The sequence below is a fragment of the Pelodiscus sinensis genome, chromosome 1, assembly GCF_052426305.1.
Source record: "Pelodiscus sinensis isolate ZL-2025 chromosome 1, ASM5242630v1, whole genome shotgun sequence".
Lineage (NCBI taxonomy): Eukaryota > Metazoa > Chordata > Testudines > Trionychidae > Pelodiscus > Pelodiscus sinensis.
The window spans coordinates 7,570,851-7,597,648 of NC_143052.1; the positions used below are offsets into that span (position 1 = coordinate 7,570,851).

The 26,798-nt window shown below is 40.9% G+C and overlaps 1 protein-coding gene across 1 annotated transcript in view; it reads right to left on the reverse strand.

Annotated features, from left to right (window-relative positions):
* Positions 1-26,798, reverse strand: part of EXOC4 (exocyst complex component 4) — a 637,711-nt gene that overhangs the window by 544,249 nt on the left and 66,664 nt on the right. Inside the window, exons 6-7 of the mRNA XM_075925646.2 lie at positions 13,534-13,777; positions 6,539-6,716 (exon numbers count right to left, since the gene is read on the reverse strand). Of these exons, the coding sequence (XP_075781761.2) occupies positions 6,539-6,716; positions 13,534-13,777 (422 nt within the window). The remainder of the gene's footprint in view (positions 1-6,538; positions 6,717-13,533; positions 13,778-26,798) is intronic.

A 26,798-nucleotide genomic window follows, 5' to 3' on the forward strand; every position in this document is an offset into this window, starting at 1 on the left:
GGTGAAAGTGTAATTGTCCACTCAACTCTTGAGCGGTCTTCCATGTATATATCCTCAAGTCATAAGCTAACTTTAATAGCCTATGTTCCAGATCCTACATACTTGCCAAGAAAAAAAAACTCAACACATCCCAACTAGGATATTTATTAAGTTTTCTAAATAGCACCATCCTCTGACTATCCTCTCCATTAAATGGAAGAATCAAGTTAATGAGACTAACCATTCAGAATTTCAAGAGCATCCATAACAGCCAACATGACAGCGAACAGAAAATGCCAAGTCATGGGAATTCTTTCAGATTTGGAAGAAACCAATGTCATTAATTTCTGTAAAAACAACCTATATATATGGATGGCCTACATGCCATCTACATTTCTTATGGACATTAATATGCAACACACTATACTTCCCTACTGCTCTTCATCCAAAGACCATAATGTACCTCACAAATTATTATGTCACACAACACCGTTTTGATGGAGATGGATCTCTTAACGATTGCCTATTCTGTTCATTCCCTCTGAAGCACCTGGCATTGGCCATTGGAATATTGGGCTAGAAGGAACCTTGGTCTTACCCAGTATGACCATTCTTATGTTCTCATGAGATGTTATTCTCATTTTATAGATGGGAAAACCTAGACAGAGACCTGTTAGGCATTAACTCTGTGTCCTTGGACGTGTTGCAAGTCTCAGAAATAGAACCAGGAGTTTAATATTAGAGTATTCTTCCACTGCAGAATTAAATTTGGGCTCTTACTTGCATTTTGACTAACTCCACCTCTCGTTCCTCTCCCCAGATCAACTTTTCATCCAAGTTTAGTGATGCTTTCTCTATGGGCTTGTTAGACAGGAATATAGATTAAAACCCAGTTGATGCTTCAAATTTGTGCTGGTAACCTATCCACTTCGCAGAGGAAGAGGAGACATGCTGTTGTTTGAGGGCTGACTGTCCTCCAATGTGATCCCGCAATTCCCCATAGGTCAAAGTTCTCCCACAATTCACTGGGAAAGATACAATGAGAATGGCTCAGTTTCTGGTGGCACATCCCATGATGCTTTATGCTGAAGTTAAGTCCTAGCACAGTGGTAGGCAACCTCTGTCCCATGGGCTACAAGTGGCCCATCAGGGTTCTATGTGTGGCTCAAGACATTCTGTTCACCTTTGCCCATGCACAGCGTTGCCAGATTACAATGGCTTCCATCTGCATAGTCGGTATTACTAAAGTGTAAATGTAAAGCAAGGGCACATGAAGTGAAGTGCATGCTGATTGCACACAACAGTGACTGTGAGAGACATGAGCTCTCTACATCCAAAGCACTGCTACAGTTCAAATTGCCACACTGTGCAAATTCTATGTACACAAGCAGAGTTAGGGAAACTGCCTTACCCTGAAAGACTGTCTTGGTTACAACAATCTTGCAGCCACTGAGATGGAAGACGACTCATGTAACCCACTTGCTAGCCTAGGTTGCCCATTGTTACCGTAGCAACATAACCAGGGGAGTGAAGCACATGTGAAAATATAGTAACTTGGGTATGACTTATCAGTGCAGCTCCTCACAGACAGGGGAGATGACGACCGCCTCCATGAAAGGGGTTCTTGAAAGGCAGTCAGCCCTGCAGATCACCCAGAGTGTGATGCGTCCCGTACCTCCCAGTCCTCAGAGCCACATGGAGCGTGCCACCCGGTGTCGTAGCAGCAACTGTCACCAGGAGCCCCTGGCCCTTTTGAATCACCAGGCCCAAGGGCAACTGACCCCTCCCATCCATCCCCGTGGCAGGCTTGATTAAGACTTGAGTGCCAATCACAGCTCTAACTCAGCAATGAAGATGTTTTCCTCCATCCCAAGTCTCTTGCACTAATCACTGAGGGTATCTCTATACCCCCGCTAGTTCGAACTAGCGGGGTAGTGATGTAGTCATCCGCAATTGCAAATGAAGCTGGCCAGCGCCATTTTTAAATGCCGGCTAGTTCGAACCCCGTGCCGCGCGGCTACACGCGGCACGGAGTAGCTAGTTCGGATTAGGCTTCCTAATCCCAACTAGCTACTCCGTGCCGCGTGTAGCCGTGCGGCACGGGGTTCGAACTAGCCGGCATTTAAAAATGGCGCCAGCCGGCTTCATGCAAATGAAGCCCGGGAAATTCAAATCCCGGGCTTCATTTGCAATTGTGGATGACTACATTACCCCCGCTAGTTCGAACTAGCAGGGTAGTGTAGACATACCCTAATTCACATTTCCTTCCTACGTATAAAAGGACAATGGGAGGCAAGTATCTGAAAAAGATACATACATACGTACTGAAGGGAGCCAATTTTTATAGGTACGGTTTCTGCTATCCCCAGCTACGAAGTAATGCAACAGATTCGAGTGCTGAAGGATGGCCTTTTTCTTAAAGCACAGGATTGGCAGACAGGAGGCATGGATTCTGTTTTGCAAGATGTCTTGTGTGCGCATTGCATATCACTTAATTGGTCTGCATGCAGTTTCCCCAGCTATAAAATATTTTATGCACATTTGGCCAGCTCAACTACCTGATGCTGGTAATGCATCCTCAGAACTTTGGAATGCAATGCGAATGGACAGTGTTATTACTATTACGAACTAAGATCTGGTAGAGGCTTTACCTGGAGGCAGGACACCTGGCCCCATGGACGCTCTCCAACTCAGATGTTGAGTTGTGATGGCTCTAGGTTTTCTAGTGCAGCGCAGCATTGCACATTCAGATGGCACACAACTGACAAGATGACTGGCATATCATCGAAGAGGTGACATTTCAGCAGGGTCTAACGAAATGCTGGTGTTACTCTGATGAGCCAGATAGATGCATATTCCTATTATCTCAGTATCAAAGGCAGTGTAAAGAAAGTGAAGGAGAGTAAGAGGTCTGTGCCCTGGCTAACATTGGGGGGGACGCTGCAAAACCCAGTAACAACTATTGTTACTGTCCATCTCCCAGTTCTTTGCCTTCTGACAGTAAGACAGCAGTTTTCTCTCAATCAACTATATAATGGATTCGAACTCTGCTGTGGGAGCTACAGACGAAACAATGAAAAGCAAAGCCATACCCCAACAAACAATGAATTGTAAGTTTTCAGGCCTTGTGACATGGTGCATGCACCCTTCTGCTTTTTATTCAATACTGCCTTAATGGCAATCCTTCTTATCCTTTGGCAGCAAGATTCAGAAAACATCTTAGCATTGCCAGAAAAGCTTAGCGTATCATTCATCACATTATTCTGTAACAGTTATCTATGTTGCAATGTTTTAACAGTAGGTAACTTACTGTACTTTCCCATCAAATATTCAGTTCTGAAGCAACCACCCTCCAAAAGGACATTGAACCACTGCTAAAATAAAAAACTAAATGACCAACAGCCATAAAATCTCAGCCTTAAATCTAAAATCTCTCTTGCTCCAGTGTAGCTTCATAGGCACATCAGGATGGAACTGACAAAAACATGTGAAACCATAAAAGAAACAAGAAATAGGACCAAAAACTACACTGTACTAAGCAAGACAGTTCTAATATTCTCATGTACTCAGACATCCAACTTTAAAGAGTCACCATATGCTCCTCAGTGGATCTCTCATCTTTTTATTTCATTCTTAATTAATATTGGAAACGCACAGAAAAATCTGCATATTTTCAATATGCCACTACCTGGCACTATACAACTTAATGTCACATACATAAGAGCAGCAAGTATTAACACTGAATTTTACTGGGAAGCATTCAGGTAGAGAAAAGCAAGTCAGGTCATTTGAGTGGATAGAAAAGATTAATACGGTCTTACATATTTCACATTTTTCTTCACCACCTCCATCCTCAAATATGCACACAAAATATACATACATATGTATGCATGCAGCTAGGAAGACAGCTAGTTCACAAAACATTACACATGCACAGACATGTTTTAAAAGGTCACTTTATCCATGTGAAAAATTGTACAGGTATGTGATATATTGCATAGACATGAAACCATTTCATTCATCCTTAACAGCATCACTGGACTTTCACTTGTGCCACTAATGCATCTTCTCACAATTACTTCCATCCTTCCTAAGCCCTAAACACATTTAAACAAATGCGGTTTCATTTTTAAATTAACCTGCTAGAGAAATGTTTCTTCTTTTGCCTTACAAAAATGTGGAATTTCAGTCATTCAATGATTGCTGGTCAAGAATCAGGATGGATACAGTTTAGACAGACCAATAAACATTTTTCTACATCTATATGTGTCACAACTGTAAAGTCTACTATCTTATGACCATCCAGAACATCCACGCATCTGATTAAGTGGGCTCCAGCACACAAAAGCTTATGCCCAAATGAAAACATTAGTACTTCAGGTACCACAGAACTCCATGTTGTTTTTTAACACAATTTGAATCTTGCCGTTTTCAAAAGTGCAGAGTTTTAGCTGCTCACAGCTGAAGGATTCAAGACTGACCCTGAAGAGTATGAGGTGGGCTTGCTCTCTAACACCCACTTCCCTCCACAAAATGCTGGGCTTAAGACAGTGACACTCCCTGCAAATTCACACACACATTCAAGTATGAAGCCTGAGACACACCTCAAAGAGGCAGCTCCTCCCACACACGCACTGGATGGGGAACAACTCCATTCCACACATCTAGCCACCAAAAAATATTTTCACCAGCTGCTTAAGCTGATAACCCTGCAATGCAAGCAACAAAAGCTCTAAAGAAACCGAAATAAAGGGGAGTCCCAGCTTCTCATGGCGATCCAGCGCTCATTTCCATCCCCAGATGGGCACAAAATTATGGTATTTGAATTGCTGTCATTTTTATGTACAGAAAAGCTATTTAGGTCATGTTAGAGGAAGGGGAGGGAAGGAGTATGGCTCCATCTGAGCTCTGAAGATGCAGGCTTATAGAGACTAAGCATCACAGGCAGAAAATTACAAAACGCCAGTCCCAACAACAAAATTTAAAGCTCTCATCTGATTCCTCAGTCCTATAGGAGGCACACTCCATTCAAAGGCAAGAAGGGGGGTTGGTTGCAAGTGGGTCAGCTGGGAAAAAAGGTCTTCTCAATTAGTTTGGAAAAAAGAAGATTAAGGGGGGACATGATAGCGGTTTTCAAATATCTAAAAGGGTGTCACAAGGAGGAAGGAGAAAATTTGTTCCTCTTGGTTTCTGAGGACAGGACAAGGAGTAATGGGCTTAAAGTGCAGCAGGGGAGGTTTAGATTGGACATTAGGAAAAAATTCCTAACTGTCAGGGTGGTCAAATATTGGAATAAATTGCCAAGGGAGGTGGTGGAATCTCCCTCTCTGGAGATATTTAAGAACAGGTTAGATAGACATCTGTCAGGGATGGTGTAGATGGAGCTTGGTCCTGCCTTGAGGGCGGGGGGCTGGACTCGATGACCTCTCGAGGTCCCTTCCAGTCCTATGATTCTATAATTTTAGTTCAGAATAACCTGCCTAACTTCACCACTCATGAGGGATGCAACCATCATCAACTTAGCCGGGAAGGGGAAATACTTGCCTTGTAATTCCGCATTACTGAAGGTAACATTTTGCAAGATTCTCACTCCTAGGTCTCTGCTCCCTAGAGTGAGACTGGAAGAATTGCCAAAGCTCTTCAAGGGTTTTTGGCCCTCAAGAGCAACGGTGGCATGGCTCGAGCATGAACTCAGTGCTCTTTCGCCACCCACAAGTTTAACCATTGCCACTATCATGTTCCAGTCAACTCTAAGCAATGTTTTTAAAATTTGTAACTGTCACTAGCCAGGGACTGAATAAGGGATGAATGAAAGGAAAGAGGCTTAAAATTCACATCTGGAGAGAACAAAACATTTCTGTGTCAAACTGAGTCTTTACAAAGAGCCTGTTTGAAACGGTCTCAGGGCTAGAAAGAGGCTAGGGAAAAGAAATTAGTTGGCAAAGGGCTGGTAAGCTGTTCAAAACTACTTAATAAGTCACACATGGTGAATGTACAGTTAGCCATACTTATTTATGTTTCAACAGTTCTCACTATCCATTGGGCAGGTCAACAGAACAACAAAAGAAAAGAAAATGTGGAACTTTCTGCAATCATTTGTAGCAGAGTTCATCACAGTTTGAGGAGTCTTCAGAGAAAATATGTGAGCAGCAACTCTAGCCTGAGTGTCTCAGCTGACTGTAACAAAGACATGCTGACATAAGGAGACAGGTGGTTTCAGTTGTGACTTGCGAAGTGACAGGAAAATGTGACAAGGTAACAACACCGAGTTAAATGTTACAGCTTGAAAGCTTTCGAGAACATCATTTTGTAACTTAGCAGGTAACTTGTATCACCTCTCCACATACCGTAAAGATGAAGCCAAAGACGACGTTGATTGCTAAGGTCTGTGCGCTCAGGGACCTAGCTGTCCAGTATAACAACCAAGACGTTTACCCAAAAATAAAGACAAATTCCAGCACGTACAGCTTCTTGAGCACCTCTCTGAAGATTTTCAGACATACTGTCACCAAAAATTGCTGTTCTAAATGGAGTGCATGGCTGCTGGAGAGTTCCTTACCTGCAAGACATCCTGGATCTTCACCCACACATCTGCCATGTCATACAGTTTGATATCACCATCATATAGGCTGGATGGAGAGGCCACAGTCTGCTGAAGATGTCCCAGCACCACAGCATGTGCAGCCGCCACAGCATTGAATTTGTCAAAGAGAAGTTCAAGCAACTCCAAAAGTAACCTAGAGAAAAGGACAAAAGCACTGAGGACCACTCTGATAACATAGTAATGGAGGCCATACAAATACCTTAGACAGGTCAGGGTGGGGAGGGGGCAGGACATGGGGGCATATCTATTTTTTCCCCCTCTCACACTGAGGAAGAAGGTAAGTCATTTAATTACACACACACAGAGTCCAATACAATATGGTATTCAATGGTTTAGTACCATTTTACATTATGGCATGAACAATATGGAAGAATTTTAAAACCTACATGAAAGATCATAATTCAGAGGTATCAGGGCTTACAAGCCATGTCAATCCTCAGCAATTTATTAATTACATATAAGGTGTACAACACATTAGCTGTTCCTGTGGCTTCTTTACTGACCAATTACTGTAATTAATGTGCCATTGCAAAAAGCCTATAACTACTGTGTGACAAGACAATGACTTACCGCATTTTATATTATTATTGAGAAGAAAATGTCAATTCAATTTGTTGCTGTTATTGAATTATACAGACACACACTGGCCCAAAGAGAGTGTTCACCCCTCACTTGCCACTTACCCATCCTTGACAAAAATCTCATCTTGACCTTACTGCATAAACAAAGGGTAAAAGCAGGGCATTGCCAACAGAAATGTCACTATCCAGTGTAATCCTTTAAATGTATTCTTCTAATTTAAGAATCAGATGGGCAACTGTCAGAGTTCTCAGATGGGGAGTGCAGCTAACACACATGACCAGTGTAAAACAGAGCTCATGATCAAGGAGAAAAGCTTTTCAATTACACTGGGGAAAAAATGAATGGACAATAGGGTTGCCAGATAGTTAAAACAAATACCTAAGATGGCAGAAAAAATTGGTTGAGGGAAGGAAAAAAACAGGACCAAAAATACACACACAAAAAAAAAGTCACGGCGCCTTTAAATCCCACACTCCCTACCCCTACCAGATGCAACAGGAAAAGAATGTTCCAAGTGGCCTCCTGTCCAAGAAAAACAAAATACCGGACATTTTACATGTCCAGTATTTTCTGGGTTGTTTTTCTTTTTTCCTGGATAGAAGCCAATACCCGACACCTGGTAATCCTACTGGACAAGTCTAGGAAGGTAGAAAAGCACAGTACGACAGAACTAGGGCATGTCTGTATTATATACTGAAAAAATACGAGGGGCTGAAACCAAGTGCCTGATTTTAAAAAACCAAACACACACAACTCTAACCTTTAGGAAGTTTGTATCTTGAACTGAACTTAACTGTTGCCCTCTCTCTTTGAAAAGTTATCTGCACCACATCCAGACAGAAACACCTTTACAAACACTAGCAAAGTTTGAATGTGAACCCAGAGCTGAAATTTGCAGCTCTATACTCTCTCAAATGAAACAACATCAAAAATACTGTACTAGAAGGCATTCCATGGAACCAGGAATATACCTTTTTCCATACACCTTTGATATTAGGAAATGCCTATCAATTAGTAGCATATAGGAGTGACAGCTTGCAGACACTGTAGAACACTAATACGGCTTTCGAAGGATGGGTGTCTATTGAACATGAAAGGGTGTTTGTTGTAGAAGTCAAGAGTCTAAATGCACATTTAGGAACGATCATATTTGGATGGTAAGATATGTGTAGATTATATTGCAGGATGTTAACTGATCAATCAACTTTCTTGAAAGTCCTGTGTATGGGAATATCCACTGTTTTTCAAGTTAGTAGCAGCACCTTAAATTGTTTTGGAATATAAATTGTGGAGGAGAGTAGCCCTGTTTTGCTATCATTGGCCTTTGCAAATCTCTGTGTTTCACCTGTTTGCAAGGGGAAAGAATCAACACATGAGATACTGCAGAGGAGGAGAAAGCAGTGTAAAGAAGGCTTTTGTCTACAGTGATGGTACAGTGATAGCTTTGTTATCCGGCATTCAATAAGGAATGGGGGTTGCTGGTTAACTGAATGTGCTGGATAACAAAGCTTATTGCTCTGTCCCTGCCCCCTACCAGCAGATCAAGCTCTCAGCAGCTCAAGGCATGCTGCAGTAGAAAGAGGTGCCTACTGATGACAGTCAGAAGCCCCGCAATGGCTAGCTGGACAGGCAGGAGTCAGCTGCGCATGGCTGAAGAGGCAGCAGGATTGTGGCTAGGGGCAATGCCAGTTAAAAAAAAGTCTTCACGTTAACAGAGTGCTGGACTGTATTTTAAATATATAACTAACATGGAGGAAAGACTATACTCTTTTGCTTAGGCTTTCACAGCCAATCTTTGATGTTTTAAAGATGCTGCTTCCATGAACAGTGCTGGACATCTGGCCCTCTCCTTGACTACTGTTTGACCCCTCTGCTGTTAAGTGACTAACATGAACGGTTAGGAAGATGGGGCAACATAGAAACTAAAGTTTCCTGAGAAATAGATAGGGGAGATTCACTTTGTATCAGTGATTTTCATTCTATATTATAACCATTACCTAAATCAGCAAATTTAAATTAGTTTTATATTTATACACTTCAGTTATTTATTGTTTAATTAGTTATTCATCATTTAGGCATATAGCAACCTTGTAAGGGGGAATCATTACTAATCTGCAACTCAATACATCTTTTACGCTATTTGGTTCTTTTTTCTGCAAACCAGGAAGACTCACTCAACTCTCTATAAATAATATACTTAAATAAATGTATAACACGAATGTTACACACATGCACAGAAATCTATATTTTTTTCTATATAGCATGTAAGCAATTATATAGCTTAACATCCAGATTCCTAATTTTTTTACATTCAATTTATATTATTTACTAGATTAATTTTTTATTTGTCATTTGTGTCAAGCTGCATTTGAACAGAAACTGATTTCATTAAAAACACAGAAAAACGGCATTTTAAGATGGCTTTATTTTAGTAATAAAAATAACCTTAATTATACTGGCTCTAAGAAAAACAGTATTGTTTGATAAACTTATTGTTGTCTAAACAAATACAGGGCTGCAAAAGGTCATCAAGTCCAGTCCTCCTGTACTGTAACAGGGCCAAATAAAACTTAACCGTTCCTGCTAGGTGTGTGTTCAACCTGTTTTTAAAAATCTTCAATAATGGGGACATCACAGTCTCCCTTTGAAACCTATTCCAGACCTTATGTACTCTTAGTTTTAAATGCAAAACATGTGCATTTAGGTTAACTGCTTTATTAAACAAAGGATGTATTACCAGCAATTAGTCAACTGAACTGATTGTTTCTGGTCACCTTGTCCTTCAAGATTTTAGAATCAGTGGCCTTATCCTCTCATACCTGTTTCTTATTCATAGCTAAGAAGAGGAAAACAAGCTTTCACAGATTTTTTTTCAACTCCCAGTAGATACTATTGCTGTCAGAAGCTGGTTTATCATTTCAACCAACTCTGGTTCCGAGAGTTTGGCCACAGACTTTCAACCACTTTGGTTATCTGATTTGCTTTAAAACTTTGTCAGGAAATAAGTACAGCTTGAATATATTTCTATTCAATTTCAATAATTTTAATCTAATATTCTAGGCCTTAATACAGGTTGTCATAATTTCAAATTTAATTTTAAATAGGGTTTATGTTTTAAATAAAGCTCACTTTTGATTAAAAAAAAAAAATCTATATTTATTCTGACAGATCGGCGGCTTCTCCCTCAGACTTCTTAAGGCTTGAAAGAGCAAAGCCTCAATTTGATAGACCTTATTAAGTACCTAAGATATGGGGTTCACTGTAACAGGCACAATGAAGAGGCTAAAATGGCAGTATAGGTGAGAAACTGGTAAGGGCAAAGACAGAAAACAAAGATGCTAAATAGGACATGGAGAATTTGTAAGGACTGGGCATTTTTGAGTTTAAGGGATTTATACCCCGCTTGGCCTGGAAAGCTGAAGCTAACCTTAATTTGAAGCTGATAGGCACTTTCAGAATTATAAGAGACATAATTGTAAAAATTTATCATCCCAGGCACAAAACCCATTTATTTGCCATTACCATAACAACAATAATGCCAAATAATAATTTAGTCATTATCAAAGAAAGTTGTTTGCTCCAAGCAAAATTTTGCAAAGATGGCTTTAATAGGTTAGACAGATGTCACAGACATCTCATTTCTATTGTCTTATGTTTGTAATACAAAGGGATTAAGTAAACTTGTTTGCAGAATTTCAAACTGTTCATTCCCGTGGCACTCGACAATATTATGCATGGAGCAAAAAAGCATTTATATTTTCCCTTAATTACAAGTGCCTTCATAGTCTCATATTACTACATGGGCCGATGGGAAGCTTCCAACTGGCACTCTTGATGACAGCCATCATATTAGCTCATCTCCAGTCTAAACAGTTCCCCTCCTTTCCAGTTTTCCTTGCAGTCAAGTCCCCTGAAGCCTGTCGTTTTAATTGCCCTTTCTCTGGACCTTTGCTAAATCTCTTAGGCCATTCGAGACAAGGTGATCGAAAATAAATGCAGAGAGGGTTGAAGAGACAACAAAAAGCATCACAAAAATAGTTCATTCCAAAAGGCTTAAGTTGTGGGGGAGAGTCTTTTTGGACCAAGTGACCTAAGCAGAACAAACATTAGCAATGACAAAGGGCTGCTAGGGCAGTTTGTCTGTTCAAGCTCTGGGCTTCTTTTCACCAAGAAACAGAAACATATCACAGTGACATGCCCTGAGGCGACTCCTATTGTCTGGGCAATAAAGGAGAATGAGCCCATAGGAAGTGAGTGATCCTCACTTGAGGTCACCAATGGTAATGCATGCATTTTACTAGTGATCATGTCCTTTACTTAGTTCAGGGTCATTTGGGGTTTGATGTTTTGTTTAGTTTTTGCTGTTCAAGCCTCAGCAACAGGAGCGGGCGAAGACAAGCAAGGAAAGTTCCTCAGAACTCTAAAGGGAAGGCTGCATGACTTCAGGCAACAGGGATTAGTAATGAGACAGTCAATACGGCTGCTCATAGTGAGCTGGACCTTTAATTGATGTAAAACCTCAGTTTGAAGAGGATGAAATGATGACAATTTACATGGCCGGAGGATCTGGCCCAATATCTTTGTTGATCAATAGTAATGTCGCCAGACTTCTCGAACTAAAAGTAATACAATGCAAACTCTTTCACGATACCTTGTCCTTCGTGGCCAACTCAGATTTCTGTAGATACTGTTTACTATCTAATGAGCTGCTCACTAAGGAGATAAAATCTGAACGCTTTCTCCTTAAAATAATTGTTCAAGAGCTTACACAAACTGCTAGAAATATTAAAGAATCGAGGTACTGTTCCGAACCTCATAGCTAGTGAAAAAGGCTGGAAGACAAACTAGCTACAGATCAATTCCCACTATGTGGAGAGTCCATAGTACTTTACACAACTATACTGCACTAAACAGTTTTGATCATTTCTACAACTGCTTGAGCAGCTAATTACTGAAAACTTCCTACTGCCCTCTAGTGGTTAATGGTACCCTCAAACTGCTGTTCTCCCCTGGAGGTAAGCATAGGATAGAGGGACGTTAAAGTATATCATGGTTAATTCACAGAATAAATGCATTTCCTCTCTCCCCTCATTTTCCCCCAAAAAGTCATCTATATGTAGTAGTATATAAATGGCTTTTTTAAAACTGGGTATTCTGCAAAACACTGTAAATTAATATTTCAGAACAGAAACAGGCAGTCACATATGTAAGTTACGTAGTTTCAGAATCCAAACTGGGGCAGTGTCAAATTTGAAAACTCTAGGGTTGCTCCAGAAATGTAATTTTCTCATGGAATGAGAGGACTTCATCCTTTTAGTGAGTTTGTAAAGAAAATGCTCTAGAATGTGCAACACAGACTTCTTGGCCTACAGCCCAAGCAGAAGGGGACATGAGACTTCTCAGAAGGAAAGAATACCAGCTTGTCTTTCAACAATCAGCACCCAGATTAAGAAAAATAGGTAATGCAAGTTACATGAACATCTAATGCACTTAGTGCTTGCTGCCCGTAAGAAGCTTCATTATAGATTCAGACCCTCTGGGTTGCTCATCTTTTTTAGTCATCTTGATTAGACATATTATTTGTCAGCAGTAATGATTTTTACAGATATTTTCAGCATAGCATAGCTGAGAACAGCCAATGAGCTCAGTGATATGAACAACAGTCACTCACATCCAATTCTAGCTTTTAAGATCAACTAAAACATACTTCATCTGCCAAGTTCTGAGGTCAAGAACCTACCACCACTGAAGCTCCTCACAATATTTAAACAGTTGTGAGAGATATCCTCTACCCATCTTTAACTTTTTACAGAATTTGGCTCTTGTGTGAAATAAAGAACCTTTGGCTTTTAAAGACAGGAGTTGTCCCTGACCATTAAAATGTAGCCCATCTGTCCAGGTTGGCCCAGTTTCCCTAGTCTCTACAAATGCTTGCTATTAATTGGGGACCTCACATTTTATATTGATTTCTTTAAGACTTTAAATTCATCTTGTAAAGGCAGGAGGCACCTTATTATAGACTGCGTATCATTTTCTTCAAGAACAGTTCTCCCTCTGCCCTTTTCGGAGGGCGATTCCTCCATCATTTTTTAATATTCTTTGGAAGTCTACACGGAAACAAAACCCATGTGTCTTTTGCGGATCATTCATAACAATATTTATAAAACCAAATGCCCAAACCGCCAGGTACATTAACATAATTAAAAACATTGTCTGATCTTGCAAAGGATTTCAGTTCCTGAGTCACTGGGGCACATTTTTAAAATTTTGAGCTAACTGCGGCAGCCAAAGGGTGATGCAGCCTCAGCTCAGAGCTTACTTTTACAGCCAATGCCAGTACTCTACCTCAGCATTTGAAATGTGCCTACCTCGGCTGGTTCTCCTGGGAAAGGCTCTCTCCTCTCTGGTAGCCATTGTCTGCCACCTGTGTGGTGGATCTTTTGACAATCTGCTTGAGCTCCTGCTCCAGACGATCCTGGATAGCTTTCACGGTCTCAGGGATTTTTTTCAGTTTGGCCAGCCCTTTGATGAGGATCCCCATGAAGATGGTACTGTTCTCCTCTGGATCCAGCTCTGTGTCTTCTTTCATTTCTAGCACACTCATTTCTCGCACTGAAATGACACCACCACGACAAACCATTCAAAGTAAGAGCAACGCCAAGCAAATACAATGTTCCAGCTGGCTTGTTCCAAGCAGACCTCTGCCTCATCAACTACTATAGGAATAAATGCTGGAACACAAAAACAACTACTTTATTCGCTATACACAAGACATGGCAGCCTGCAAAGCAGACTGATGCAAAGTTAGAGATCACATATAAGGAAGCGTAAGATACCTGCCAGTTCTGGGGCATGTTAAAATCTAGTGTGATTAAAACTTTCATAAACTATGAGTTTTATTAATAATGATTTTAAGACTACACATATAAGTGGAATTATAGGCTTGAACCCCCAACCTAGCTATCTGCTATTTTTATCATGAGAGGCAATTAATTTATCAAGAACCAACTCTTCATGAATTTGCAGAAAAGGACCTTTTCTTTTCCTCTCTGCATTCTGGTTTACAATTCAGTATGGAATAATGGTTTGATGTTATCCTATTCTATTTTATTACTGCTGTCAAGAGACTGAAGATATTAATCACACTCTTTAATAAGAACCTTTTAGTAAGATGTGAAAAGGAGAAAAGGGATTACATTTGAAAAACTCGATAGAGAAATAAGGGTACACTGGATAAAGTCTCCTTGAAATAATATGGAGTGTCTTGACAGGAAACTCCGTTGCTAGGAGACCATAACCACAAAGTCGCAGGATAATGTGTATTTGTTTTAAGTATGCTCATTAATCAGCATTTCTTAATTTACAGATAATGAACAGTAACAACAAGGTGTCTATACTAAAGACTGGGTGAAAAATTTAACTTATATGCTGAAAAACCAACTTGAAGTGAGTCTTCAAGGCATATCCAACCAAACTATATTATAAAGAACTATAATGACATTTTCCTTGTTAACAGCTTGATGAGATGCACACAGACACAGCTCCAAAGTATACGGATGAATAGATTCCAACTTCATAATGGTTACTGATACAGAGATTAGAGACAAATAGCTGTTTCATCCTGATGGCCTTGAACCAAGCTCGGACTATAGAACAAATGAGAACTGTAAAAGTTACTGGAATAAAATAGACCAATTTAAAAATATGCTTCCAAAATCATCCAAGAATTTAATTAAAATTTATATAAACCTCTAGAATTTGTGAAATCCATTTTCAAGTTTAAGAGAAACAGCATGTGACAAGGAACACAGTGCTAGAATGAACCATGGAAGTGACACCACCTGTAACAGAAGGTGCATCGACAGCTCAGCTTAAATGTCAGAATACAGATGTCAAAACAAGAGGACTCAGAAGAGAAGGTTCCAAACAGATACCTCCTCATTGAATTCTCAACTATAGTAGATGAATGGGACAGACATCTTCAATAACTATAGCAATAGAAAAAGCAACATTTCAGGCACCTTTTTCCTGAATTTAAGAAGTAAAAAAAGTTGCTTATTGCTTAATAACTTGAGTAACAAAGACTGAAAAGCCAATGTGAAAATACAAGGCAACATAACTATATTTTCTATCGTGTCCACCATCATGTCATATAAAGTCCTTTTAGACAAAGCCACTCATGATATCTACACTTTGTTTAACCAGATACAAGCTCCAAAATTAATCAAATATTAGAGGGGACCTTCTGGTTTTCTGTTACTGCCTCCAGGGGAAGGGAATGTTTTAATCTAGTTCCTTAGAGTGTCTGACCAATGGTCCCATAGTCCTATTTCTGTGGATCATGATGTGTCTTCTGGCCACCAAAATAGGGCAAAGACCAACAAATCTTGCTTGAAACCTGTTCCAAACTACTTCAGGAAGGTCATATATTTAGGCACACTTAAAGCAGGTCCAAGTTACCAACTACAAACACCTTCTGGAGACAACTGATCACCAGGCCCACAAAAGTTTCCAACTGCTCTGAATACCACCTTCTCCTCCCAGGAAATGCCCATGTAACTGTCACATTTTCCTATGTTCTTTATTGTCATATTACGATTCATTTTGCATCATTTTTAAAAGATTAGTTAAAACTTCTTTCAACGCCAGCTGACTTGCAGAGATATTATCCTGATGGTGTCCTTTTAATTATAGATCTGACTGCCCTGCTCAGCAGAAATCATACACTTAAATTGGCATAACCCTGAACTCTGTCCTCTCAGCCCAGACCAATCCCATCATGCTACAGGAGTTTGAACGTCTATGAATTTGCACGATGAAGATTACCCACACACTGACAATAAACCCTATTAAGATGATAAAATGTCAAGACAGAAGAGAACTTGAGTTTTTATGTCAATCAAAATCAACCAATGCCAATTAAAATTCTATTTAAAAAACTTCCCACAACTAAAATGTATGTTATTTGTGCATGGGAGAAATTTTAAGCAAAGCACTATGGGTATGGTAGGTATCCGGCAAATAGCGATAACATAGGAAATGCTTATAATGCACTTGAATCATCAAGCTATTGGTGCACAAATGTCAGTTCGGAGCTCAAGTTTCAGAGAGGTAGCCATGTTAGTCTGTTTTAGAAACAACCAAAGAATCCGCTGGCACCTTACAGACTAACCAATTTATTAGGCCATAAGCTTTCGTGTGTTGCAGCTCACTTCATTGGATGCATGAAGTAAAAGAATCAAAATATACATAGAGATGGGAGTGTTAGATCAATGCTAATTCAATCAGAGCTCACAATTTTTTCCCAACTTTCATCCCAAAAGCCAAAATCATTAGTAGGAAATCAAATGACCTTGACCTAGTGATTTCTGTGCCTAGAATTCAGCTGGTACCAGGTGGATTACACTGAACAGGTTCCAAACCTCTCTATGGATCTTACCTTATAGAAAGAGACTACTAAGTAAGTAGAAGGGAAGGAGATAACTCTGACAAGGTTTCTCCTCATGCTCACTCTAGGGTAAAAATTTCTGAGGCAGGCTATGATATTCTGTTAAGAACCCCTATTCTAAATGTCAAGTCTGGAACAGGCCCACAAACACCTATACCAAAGGCACAGTACGTGAAGGTCGTCCCCTCCCGCCAGGCGCCCTTAGCCCATCGGAGCAAGGTCATCATAAAGATAACCATCCAGACAATTACATCCCAGGGAAAGCACTACAGGTGAGACACAGGACATAACACATTCAATAGTACTAGGAATAAATACGCAGTTGTCATGTACCCTTACTGCCAGACTGTGTCTACATTGGCACCCTTTTCCGGAAATGCTTAAAACGGAACCGTTTTTCATAATAAGTATTTCCGGAAAAAGCGCGTCTACATTGGCAGGATGCTTTTCCGGAAAAGCACTTTTTCCGGAAAAGCGTCCGTGGCCAATGTAGACGCGCTTTTCCGGAAAAAAGCCCCGATCGTCATTTTCGCAATCGGAGCTTTTTTGCGGAAAAGACTACTGTGCTGTCTACACTGGCCTTTTCCCGGAACAGTTTTTCCAGAAAAGGACTTTTGCCCGAACGGGAGCAGCATAGTTTTTCCAGAAAAGCACTGACAATTTTACAGCAGATCGTCATTGCTTTTCCGGAAAAGCAAGCGGCCAGTGTAGACAGCTTTCAAGTTATTCGGGAAAAGCGACTGCTTTTCCGGAATAAGTGGCCCAGTGTAGACACAGCCCCTCTGTTTTAATCCCTCGGGTGCAACACCAATAGATCACATCCATGCAAAGATATCTTGCTAACGCTAACAGACACATTGCCACTTAACATATAATTGACAATTGAGGTCTGGTTTAAGTACTTGTTTAACTAGATATAAAATATTCTATAAGCGGAAAACACTATGTAACCTTTAGATTATTGCTTTTATTTTGCCTCACAGTTACCACCTATCCAGGGGGTCAGGGATCTTTCCTGGAGGTCTTGACCAGTATCTGCTCTTGCCTTAGGGATACACACTAACAACTCCACTCATTTCTATCAAATCAAAACCTCAACCTCAACTCAGAGCACATTTAACACCTAGATCTAAAGTGTTATAGCTAGAGTATATGTGCCAAGAATTTTTAAGAACAAATCGGATCATTTTCCTTATTTCATTTCATTAGTCTTTGGAGTAAGTAGACAAGACATGAAAAAATATTAATGCCACCATAAAACAATCAAGTCATTTATGTGTCTACAAGTTATATTTCCATCTCTTTTTGAGTGTCAGCAAAGGAAAGGGGGGAAAAATCCAGTTATTAGTCATTTTTGTTGTATTCTGAAAATAAAACGATTATGAAGAGGCACAAATGAAACCCACGTAGCTTCTTAAGACATGTTAATGAGTTGAACATTTTTCAGATGATATTTTCCAAGTGAAAATGACATGTATAGACCAAGCTTTTAAATAAAGTTATTTCCATTAGAATTAGCATCCTTCCCTCCCCGTTTCAGCAGTTCGGCACTCCAATAGATTAGAAATTTGTTTAAAGCATTAAAAAGGGAGCTCAAAAAACTGGGTAATTGGACAGCAAAATGACAATGAAATTCAATGTTAATTGCCAAGTTACATACATTGGCAAACATGACCACAACTACACATACAAAATTATTCAATCTAAGTTTGGTGTTACCAGTCAAAAACAATGTTGGAGTGATTCTGCATAGTTCTCTGGAAACATTCACTTAACATGCAATGGCAGTCAAAACAGCAAAAAAAATGTTAGGAACCATTAGGAAAGGGGTAGATAAAATAGAAAATATAACAACACTATATAATTGTATGTACACCCTCATTTTGAATACTACTTGCCATTGTAGTTACCCCATCCCAAAAAATAAAAAAAAATTAGACTTAGAAAAGGTGCGGTGAGGGCAACACCAGTTATTAAGGATATGAACAGCTTCCATATGATAAGGCATTAAAAAGACTGGGACTGCTCACCTAGGAAGAGAGATGATTAAAGGGGGATATGGCAGAGTTCTATAAAACCATGAACAGTGGGGTGACAGTAAGTGTTATTTACCCCTTCACATAACACAAGAACTAGGAGTCACCCTAGGAAATGAACAGGTAACACATTCAAAAACAAAACAGAAGGAGTACTTCTTCACACAATGCACAGTCAACCTACAGAACTCATTGCCACGGGATGTTGTGAAGGCCAAAAGTATAACTAGGTTAAAAAAAGATAGGATAGATTCACCAATGACTATGAGCCGGGGTAAAACAACAGGGGACAGGTCACTCAAAATTGTCAATGGACACTTTCGGAGGCAAGATACTATGCCAGTATCCCTGTTCTTATGTTCTCCAGTGAAAAGATAAGACATTATCATAAATCTATACTATGGGAAACAAACTGCTAAAAATGCACAATTATTTGCTTAATCACAATTTATGTTCCATTTAAGGCACATAGAAACATAAGAGACTCCTGAATTAACAGGAGTGTTGTGAGCAAGACATGAGAAGTCATTCTTCCGCTCTACTCTGCACTGATTAAGCCTCAATTGGGAGTTTTGTGTCCAGTTCTGGGCAGCACATTTCAAGAAAGATGTGGAGAAATTGGAGAAGGTCCAGAGAAGAGCAACAAGAATGATTAAAGGTCCAGAGCAGGGGTGGCCAACCCAGTCTGGGCAAACAGCCAAGATAGCAGTAGATCTAGCATGAAGAACAGGAGCAATGTTGTCAAGCAAAAAAAACAAACAAAAACATGCTGCCCTTTCTGTCCCTTTAAAAGGAGCCCCCTGTTCTGCTCTGCCCCTTTAAAAAAATCGCATTTAAACATGTTTTGAGACTTTTGGGCCACAGCAGGATCCCGCAGTTATTTCTGCAGCTTTCATGGCCGCACCAGACGGATCCCCTGCCCAGGTCAGCACAGAGAGCCGGGAGAAGGAAGCTGTTTTTGGAGGTGCGGGGGTGGCTTATGAGCCATGGGGGTGGCTCACGAGCCTCGGGTTGGCCACGTATGGTCTAGAGCACATGAGCTACGAGGGAAGACTGAAAGAATCTAAGTATCTAAAAGGGTATCACAGGGAGGAGGGAGAACAATTGTTCTCCTTGGCCTCTGATGATAGGACAAGAAACAATGGGCTTAAATTGTGGCAATGGAGCTTTAGGTTGAACATTAGGAAAAACTTCCTAACTCTCATGGGGGTTAAACATTGGAATAAATTGCCTAGGGAGGTTATGGAATCTCCATTGTTGGAGATATTTAAAAGCAGGTTGGACAGACATCTATCAGGGATGATATAGACCATGGTTGGTCCTGCCATGAGGGCAGGGGACTGGACTTGATGATCTCTTGATCATCAAGTCCAGTGGCCAATGCCAGGTGCCCCACGGGGAATGAACAGAACAGGTAATCACCAAGTACCGTATTTTAGCGCACATAACCCGTGAGTTATATGAGTTTTTACAAACCCCGCACTCCCCCCATGGGGTACACTCAGGTGCGGGGTATACAATATTTTTTTTACTCACCTGGTGAGTTCACGCGCAGCCGCCAGCCTCCAGGAAGGGGAGCGCTCATCCCCCTGGTTCCTGCACAACCGCAGGAAGGGGTGGGGGAGCGCTCATCCCCCGGTTCCTGTGCAGTCACAGGAACCAGGGGGATGAGCGCTCTCCTGCCCGGAGGCTGCGCGGGAACCAGAGGGATGAGCACTCCCCCACCTGGAGGCTGGCAGCTGCACAGGAACCGGGACGGTGAGTGCCTGCAGAAACCGGGGCGTTTAGGCTGGCTAATTCTCCCCTCCCCCCAGCACCAAGAATTAGCTAGTATACCCCAGCACAGTTTGAAAGAAAAGTCTTATATACCCTGTGGTTTATACTCATGCGCAGGGTATACAAGATTTTTTTTACTCAATTTGGAAAAACTGTGGGGTATATTAGGGTGCAAGGGATATTCGCTAAAATATGGTAATTCATCCCCAGCTTCTGGCCAACAGAGGATAGGGACACCATCCCTGCCCATCCTGGCTAATAGCCATTAATGTACCTAACCCTCCACATTATGTCTTTCCAGATCACATTTCTTTTCCTTTAACCCTTCTTTATTAAAAGAACGCAAATTCACAGGGCCCCGCAGGCCTACTATGAGATTACTAGGAAAGCTTTCACCTGCATAATTTCCATTGTTCAATTTCTATTTTGGCCCATGCGTACTGCCCTAGAAAACAAAATGGTATGATCATAAAGTAATGGTTTTATACACGTTTGAGTCATTTCTAACCTGCCTCCCTTTCCACTCCAATATCAAAATGTTGGAAGGATCAAATACCATGGAAGAAATCAGACTTTCTACAGCACAGGTTTTCACACAGTTCTACCCACAATTCCTTGATTTTTCTAGATCATTTTAATCTAAGCAGGTTGTCCTCCTCAACATGGCATTATTAGCTCGGATTCTGAGATGACACATGCCGATTTAACTCAATTAATTTCATTTAAGTGTTTCCTCATTTGCATTCATATGAGAACTTGAAGCCTTCACATCAAGACTGAATACCTTTCTAAAAGATAAGGTTTAGTCAAACAAGATATTGGACTCAAAGAAGAAACTAAATGAAAATATATCGCTTACGTTATAGAAGACGACCAACTGGTTTCAAGCATTTGGATTATTTGACTGCTCACACACAAAAAATACAAACTACATTTTAAAAAAAAGTGAGAAAACATTGCATGCTTCAAACCACAACCAACCAGACTGATGCTGTCAGTTTAAAGTGTGGTTCTATACTAATAAGGGGTATAGAAGTGACATCATGGGCTTCCCTGTTTATTGCATCACAATTACTTTATATTTTCCTCAGTTTACAGGTAAAATCAAGGGTTTCTTTTTTACATCCCAGCTCTGAAAACTCATGTTGGCATCTGGAAATCAGGGCATATCTTTTTCCTGTTTATGAATCTTGTTCCTGTTTATGGAAATAAAGGGTACATTTAACATAGAGGGTAATTAGCCATTGGAACAACTTACCAAGGATCATGGTGGATTCTCTATCAGCAACAATTTTAAACAAAGATTAAAGTTATTTCTAAAAGAACTGTTCTAGGAATTATGTTCAACTTCTACAACCTGTATTATACAGGCTATCAAACTGATTATCACAATAGTCCTTTCTGGTCTTGGAATCTATAAACCATCCTCATGAAGAGGGTAAAAATTCTGCAAGCTATACTAGGTCTTCACAGTTACACCTGTGGAACCCCATTGCTTTCCAAGTAAGCCCTCCTTTGCATTTGTGTAACTTTAACAAAAGCATCAGGAACAATCCAAATGTAACTGAGGATCATTTAGTCTGCAGAATCTTCAGTACCAATGATGATGCATTAGGAAAGAACCATGCTTGGCTTAGGCCATATTCTTCACTTCAGGGAAGACAAACTTGGCGGTGATCAATCCTCCAGAGTTCAATTTAGCAGATCTAGTTAAGATCCACTAAATCAAACTCAGGTGGGTGCCCCCATCAGCAGCCAGTACTCTGCTCCTGCGAGAAATAAGGGAAGCCAAAGGGAGCATTTATTCCTGTCAGTCTCCCACTGCAAGGACAGCAGAGAAACCTGAAGCAAGGTGTGTTGACTCTAGCTATGGTAGTTGGAGTTGACCATCTTGATTTGACTTTCCCCTATAGTGTAGGCCTGGCCTTAGATCTCATAGTGAGACCGCAATGCTGTCAAGTAAAACAAAACACAGTTTAACTTAACTGAGCAACTTTAAACTAGAAGTAACTGATAGCCACTAAACAGGAAACTGCACTATAAAACATTTTCACAGTCCCTTTTCAAGGCAAAATTGCATTTTTTAATATCTTATTCAGTAGGATATTTTAAACACAAGTACCTCTATTAAGCTCAACAGGAATCATGCTTAAAGTACCTTGCTCAATCAGGGTACACAGCCAGTGACTTAATTTTAGAAATTACTATGTCATTCCTATGGAGATATTTGCTTATTCTTATATTTGGGGTTACTGTCATTTGATTACATTATTCACCCCTTTGCCATAAGATTTACATATCACTAATCATAATATCATTCCACAGAACGGCATAAATACGTAAAGCTTCCGGCTTGTCTCTTATTGGAATTTTACCAAGTGCCCTCGTGGGGTGTCTGAGCAATGCAGCCCTAAGAACTGCTTTAACAGTGCACGCGCACACTTTATGGCTGTGTCTACATTGGCATGAATTTCCGGAAATGCTTAAAACGGAATACTATTCCGTTTTCAGTTTTTCCGGAAAAGGAGCATCTACATTGGCAGGCTGCTTTTCCGGAAAAGCATCTGTGGCCAATGTAGACGCGCTTTTCCGGAAAAGAGCCCCGATCGCCATTTTCACGATCGGGGCTTTTTTCCCGGAAAAGACTACTGGGCTGTCTACACTGGCCCTTTTCCGGAACAGTGTTCCGGAATAAGGACTTATGCCCGAGCGGGAGCAGAATAGTATTTCCGGAATAGCGGCTGATTTTGTACAGTAGAGCATCGTTGCTTTTCCGGAAATTCAAGGGCCAGTGTAGACAGCTTGCAGCTTATTCCGGAAAAGCGGCTGATTTTCCGGAATAAGTGGCCCAGTGTAGACACAGCCCTCAGTTCCAGAAAGCGAGAGGCAGTAGGGGAACCCCTGTAAACATGCAGCACTGGCAGAGAAATAGGATTTCAAAGTAAATGTATTTCTCCAAACAGGCAAGAAGGTGACTAAACAGCTACTGCTACAGGGAAATGACAACAAGGCTCACCTGAAAATTACTGCAGATTTTGTTAAGTACAGTAGGAGCTGCTTTGATTTTCTGGAAAGATTCTACAGTCTAAGCTAACATCTCTCCTGAGTGGCAAATGGAGAAAGGGATACTGTACACAATCCTGCCACAGCTCAAGTGACTCAGTGTCTTATAATTATGTGCATTAATACACATGGCCATTTTTTGTTTCATTAGTAAAAGGCAAAAAGAACTTTAATAGCTCAAGGCAATATTAGTTTTTACCATATACACTAGGGTTTTCAATTACCTGATAGCACCATGAGCTCTGCATACTCTAATAGGCCACTGACTGGAGATACCTTTAAACAAAATTCTCTGAAAAACACATAGTTGTCATGTCCTAACAACTTGTATGTATATTTCATGTGGACTGTATATGCTCAATTACACCTATGGAACAGCTGCTCCAAAGCACACTGTCTTGTCAAGTCAGAGGGATGCTCCCTTAGCACCCTACAGAATGCGACAAAGAAAAGAGACCAAGAAAAAGAAATGTCAAAGTTCAAGACCTGTCTCCTCCATTGCCCAGTAATGGAACCCATTTTTCTGGCTCACAGATATCATCTCTCCCCTTCCTATCTGTATCCCTCTGTTATATAATGGTCTGCCTATTCGCTTTCAGAATATGAGCTGAAGAAGTAGGTCGGCCTCACGAACACTCATCGCCTAATAAACCATCTTGTTAGTCTTTAAAGTGACTACATGACTCCTTTTTTTTGTTTTACCAATATCAGACTAACACGGTTACCTCTCTGTTACTCCCTAATTAGGGTTTATCCAGACTATACAGTTCCCAGTAGGGATGTTAAATTTAGTTTAATGAACTAATCGACTAGTTGACTGACTAGTTGACGGAAAATCTATGAGCGGGGGACCCCCCTGCGGCCCTACCTTTTAAATGTATTAAGAGCCATCAGGCTATAATGCATTTAAAAGGCTGAAACACAGTGGGGGCAACCCAGTGCAAGCCAGAAACCAGCTCACGCTGGGTTCGCCCCTCTCCCCCCTGCTGCGCTCCAGCCTTTTAAACATATTAAGAGCCAGTAGGCTCAGAATACATTTTAAAAACAGAGGCATACCATCTGGGACTGGGTGGAAGCCAGTAATCAACTGATTCCCGGCTTCTGCCCAGTTCCATTATTCCCCTGCCTCCCTTGCCCCCCGCAGAGAACGTGCGGAGGGGCAAGGGAGGGGTGGGGGACTAGCTTTTAAGCCAGCTCCCCCCAACACCGGCTTCTGCTCCTTCCCCTTGCTGCCTCTGATAGAGGCATCAAGATGGGAAAGCGACTACTCGAGGGACTAGTTAACTATTCAATAAGGTTTTGCTGATCAGATAATCGACTAGTCAACTAGTTGCTTACACCCCTAGTTCCCAGCCTACACTGTACTATCCCCAACAAGTTAGCCTGCTTAAACACAGCCAGCATCAGTGGTTTGCTCTCCCACAAGGGAGGCTATAAGCAGCGCATCTGCCCACATTTATAAAGGTACCACACAGTGCTAAGAAATCACATTTAATCTTAAGGTGAAAGCATTGCAAAGAAAACACTAACAACACGAAAAGAACCTGGGATCAAGTGTTCCTAGGGGCTGTTGGTGGCCAGCCACGTATTCTGAATGAGCTGGCGCCTCCTCAGGAAATGGACTTCCTTCCTAAGTACAGAGAATCACAGTCATCCAGCGTCAGACAATAAAATGCATTCATCTCTGTGGTCAGGTCGGCATTTGACAGGACTGGGCACAATCTGCAGGCTAGCCTTGTACAGTGATGAGAGCTTAGCTACTGCACACTATGTGATGGGCATTACTGAGTTTATGCAACGCTCCGAAAATCAAAATAATCAGAAGAGATAAGCATTATTTAGAAGCTGTTTTGCTGATATTTTCCTCACTTGGTCTTATTATTGCTGAGCACATTCACACAGAGTTGGCTTTTATGTTTATTAAATAGGTCCATCTTCTCGTTACTCCCCAGTGAAGTCAGAATCCTTTGCGACATCACAGTCAGCTCCTCCACAACTTGTCATTTGTATTGCACACACAGAAGATTAGGATTTCAGGAGATGAAAAAGCACCAGGAGCAGATGAACTATGTGAATAGGTACGGAGGAGAGTTCAGGCAGTGCTTACATAAGGAAACAGTTTTGCTAGGTCTTCTACTTATTTGTCATGCGATCTTGAGCAATTATTGAACCAGTCCTTTTAACTAAATATTCAGGAATGACCAGACGTGCCTTATTTTTGGGAGGCTTCTATATTCTAGCACTGAAGCCACCAAATCATAGATTCCGTGGAAAGCACTCAGCAAGAGGTTGTGGGGGAGAAAAATCCATCAACTGGCACTCAGATGTCACAAATGAATGCTCTTCCCACATCCCCTCCTAAACAGACACACAAACGCTCTCTTTAGCGAACAACCAGCCCTGAAAAAGTTTGCTGTGTAGGAGAAATGAAAGCCCATCAAGTTAAACAAAGGGGCCATGACACTAGATATATCCAGTAGATATAGTACACTTAGATTTTTAGAAAGCCTTTGAAAAGGTCCCTCACCAAAGGCTCTTGTGTAAATTACAAGGCCATGGGATAAGAGGGAAGGTCCTTTCTTGGACTGAAAACTGGTTAAAAGACAGGAAACAAAGGGTAGGAATAAATGGTAAATTTTCAGAGTGGAGAGGGGTAACTAGTGGTGTCCCCCAAGGGTCAGTCCTGGGACCAATCCTTTTCAACTTATTCATAAATGATCTGGAGAAAGGGGGAAGCAGTGAGGTGGTAAAGTTTGTGGATGATACCAAACTGTTTAGGATAGTCAAGACAGAAGCAGACGGTGTGAGGGACTCCAAAAAGTTCTTGTCAAACTGAGTGATTGGGCAACAAAATGGCAAATGAAATTTAATGTGGGTAAGTGTAAAGTAATGCATATCGGGAAAAATAACCCCAACTATACGTACAGTATGATGGGGGCTAAGTTGGTTACGACAAATCAGGAAAGACATCTTGGAGTTATCGTGGACAGTTCTCTGAAAACTTCCACACAGTGTGCAGCGGCGGTCAAAAAGGCAAATAGGATGCTAGGAATAATTAAGAAAGGGATAGAAAATAAGACACAGAATACCTTACTGCCCCTGTGTAAAATGATGGTACGCCCACATCTTGAATACTGTGTACAGATGTGGTCTCCTCACCTCAAAAAAGATATTTTGGCCTTGGAAAGGGTTCAGAAAAGGCCAACTAAAATGATTAGGGGTTTGGAACGGGTCCCATATGAGGAGAGGTTAAAGCGACTGGGACTCTTCAGTTTAGGAAAGAGGAGACTGAGGGGGGATATGATAGAGG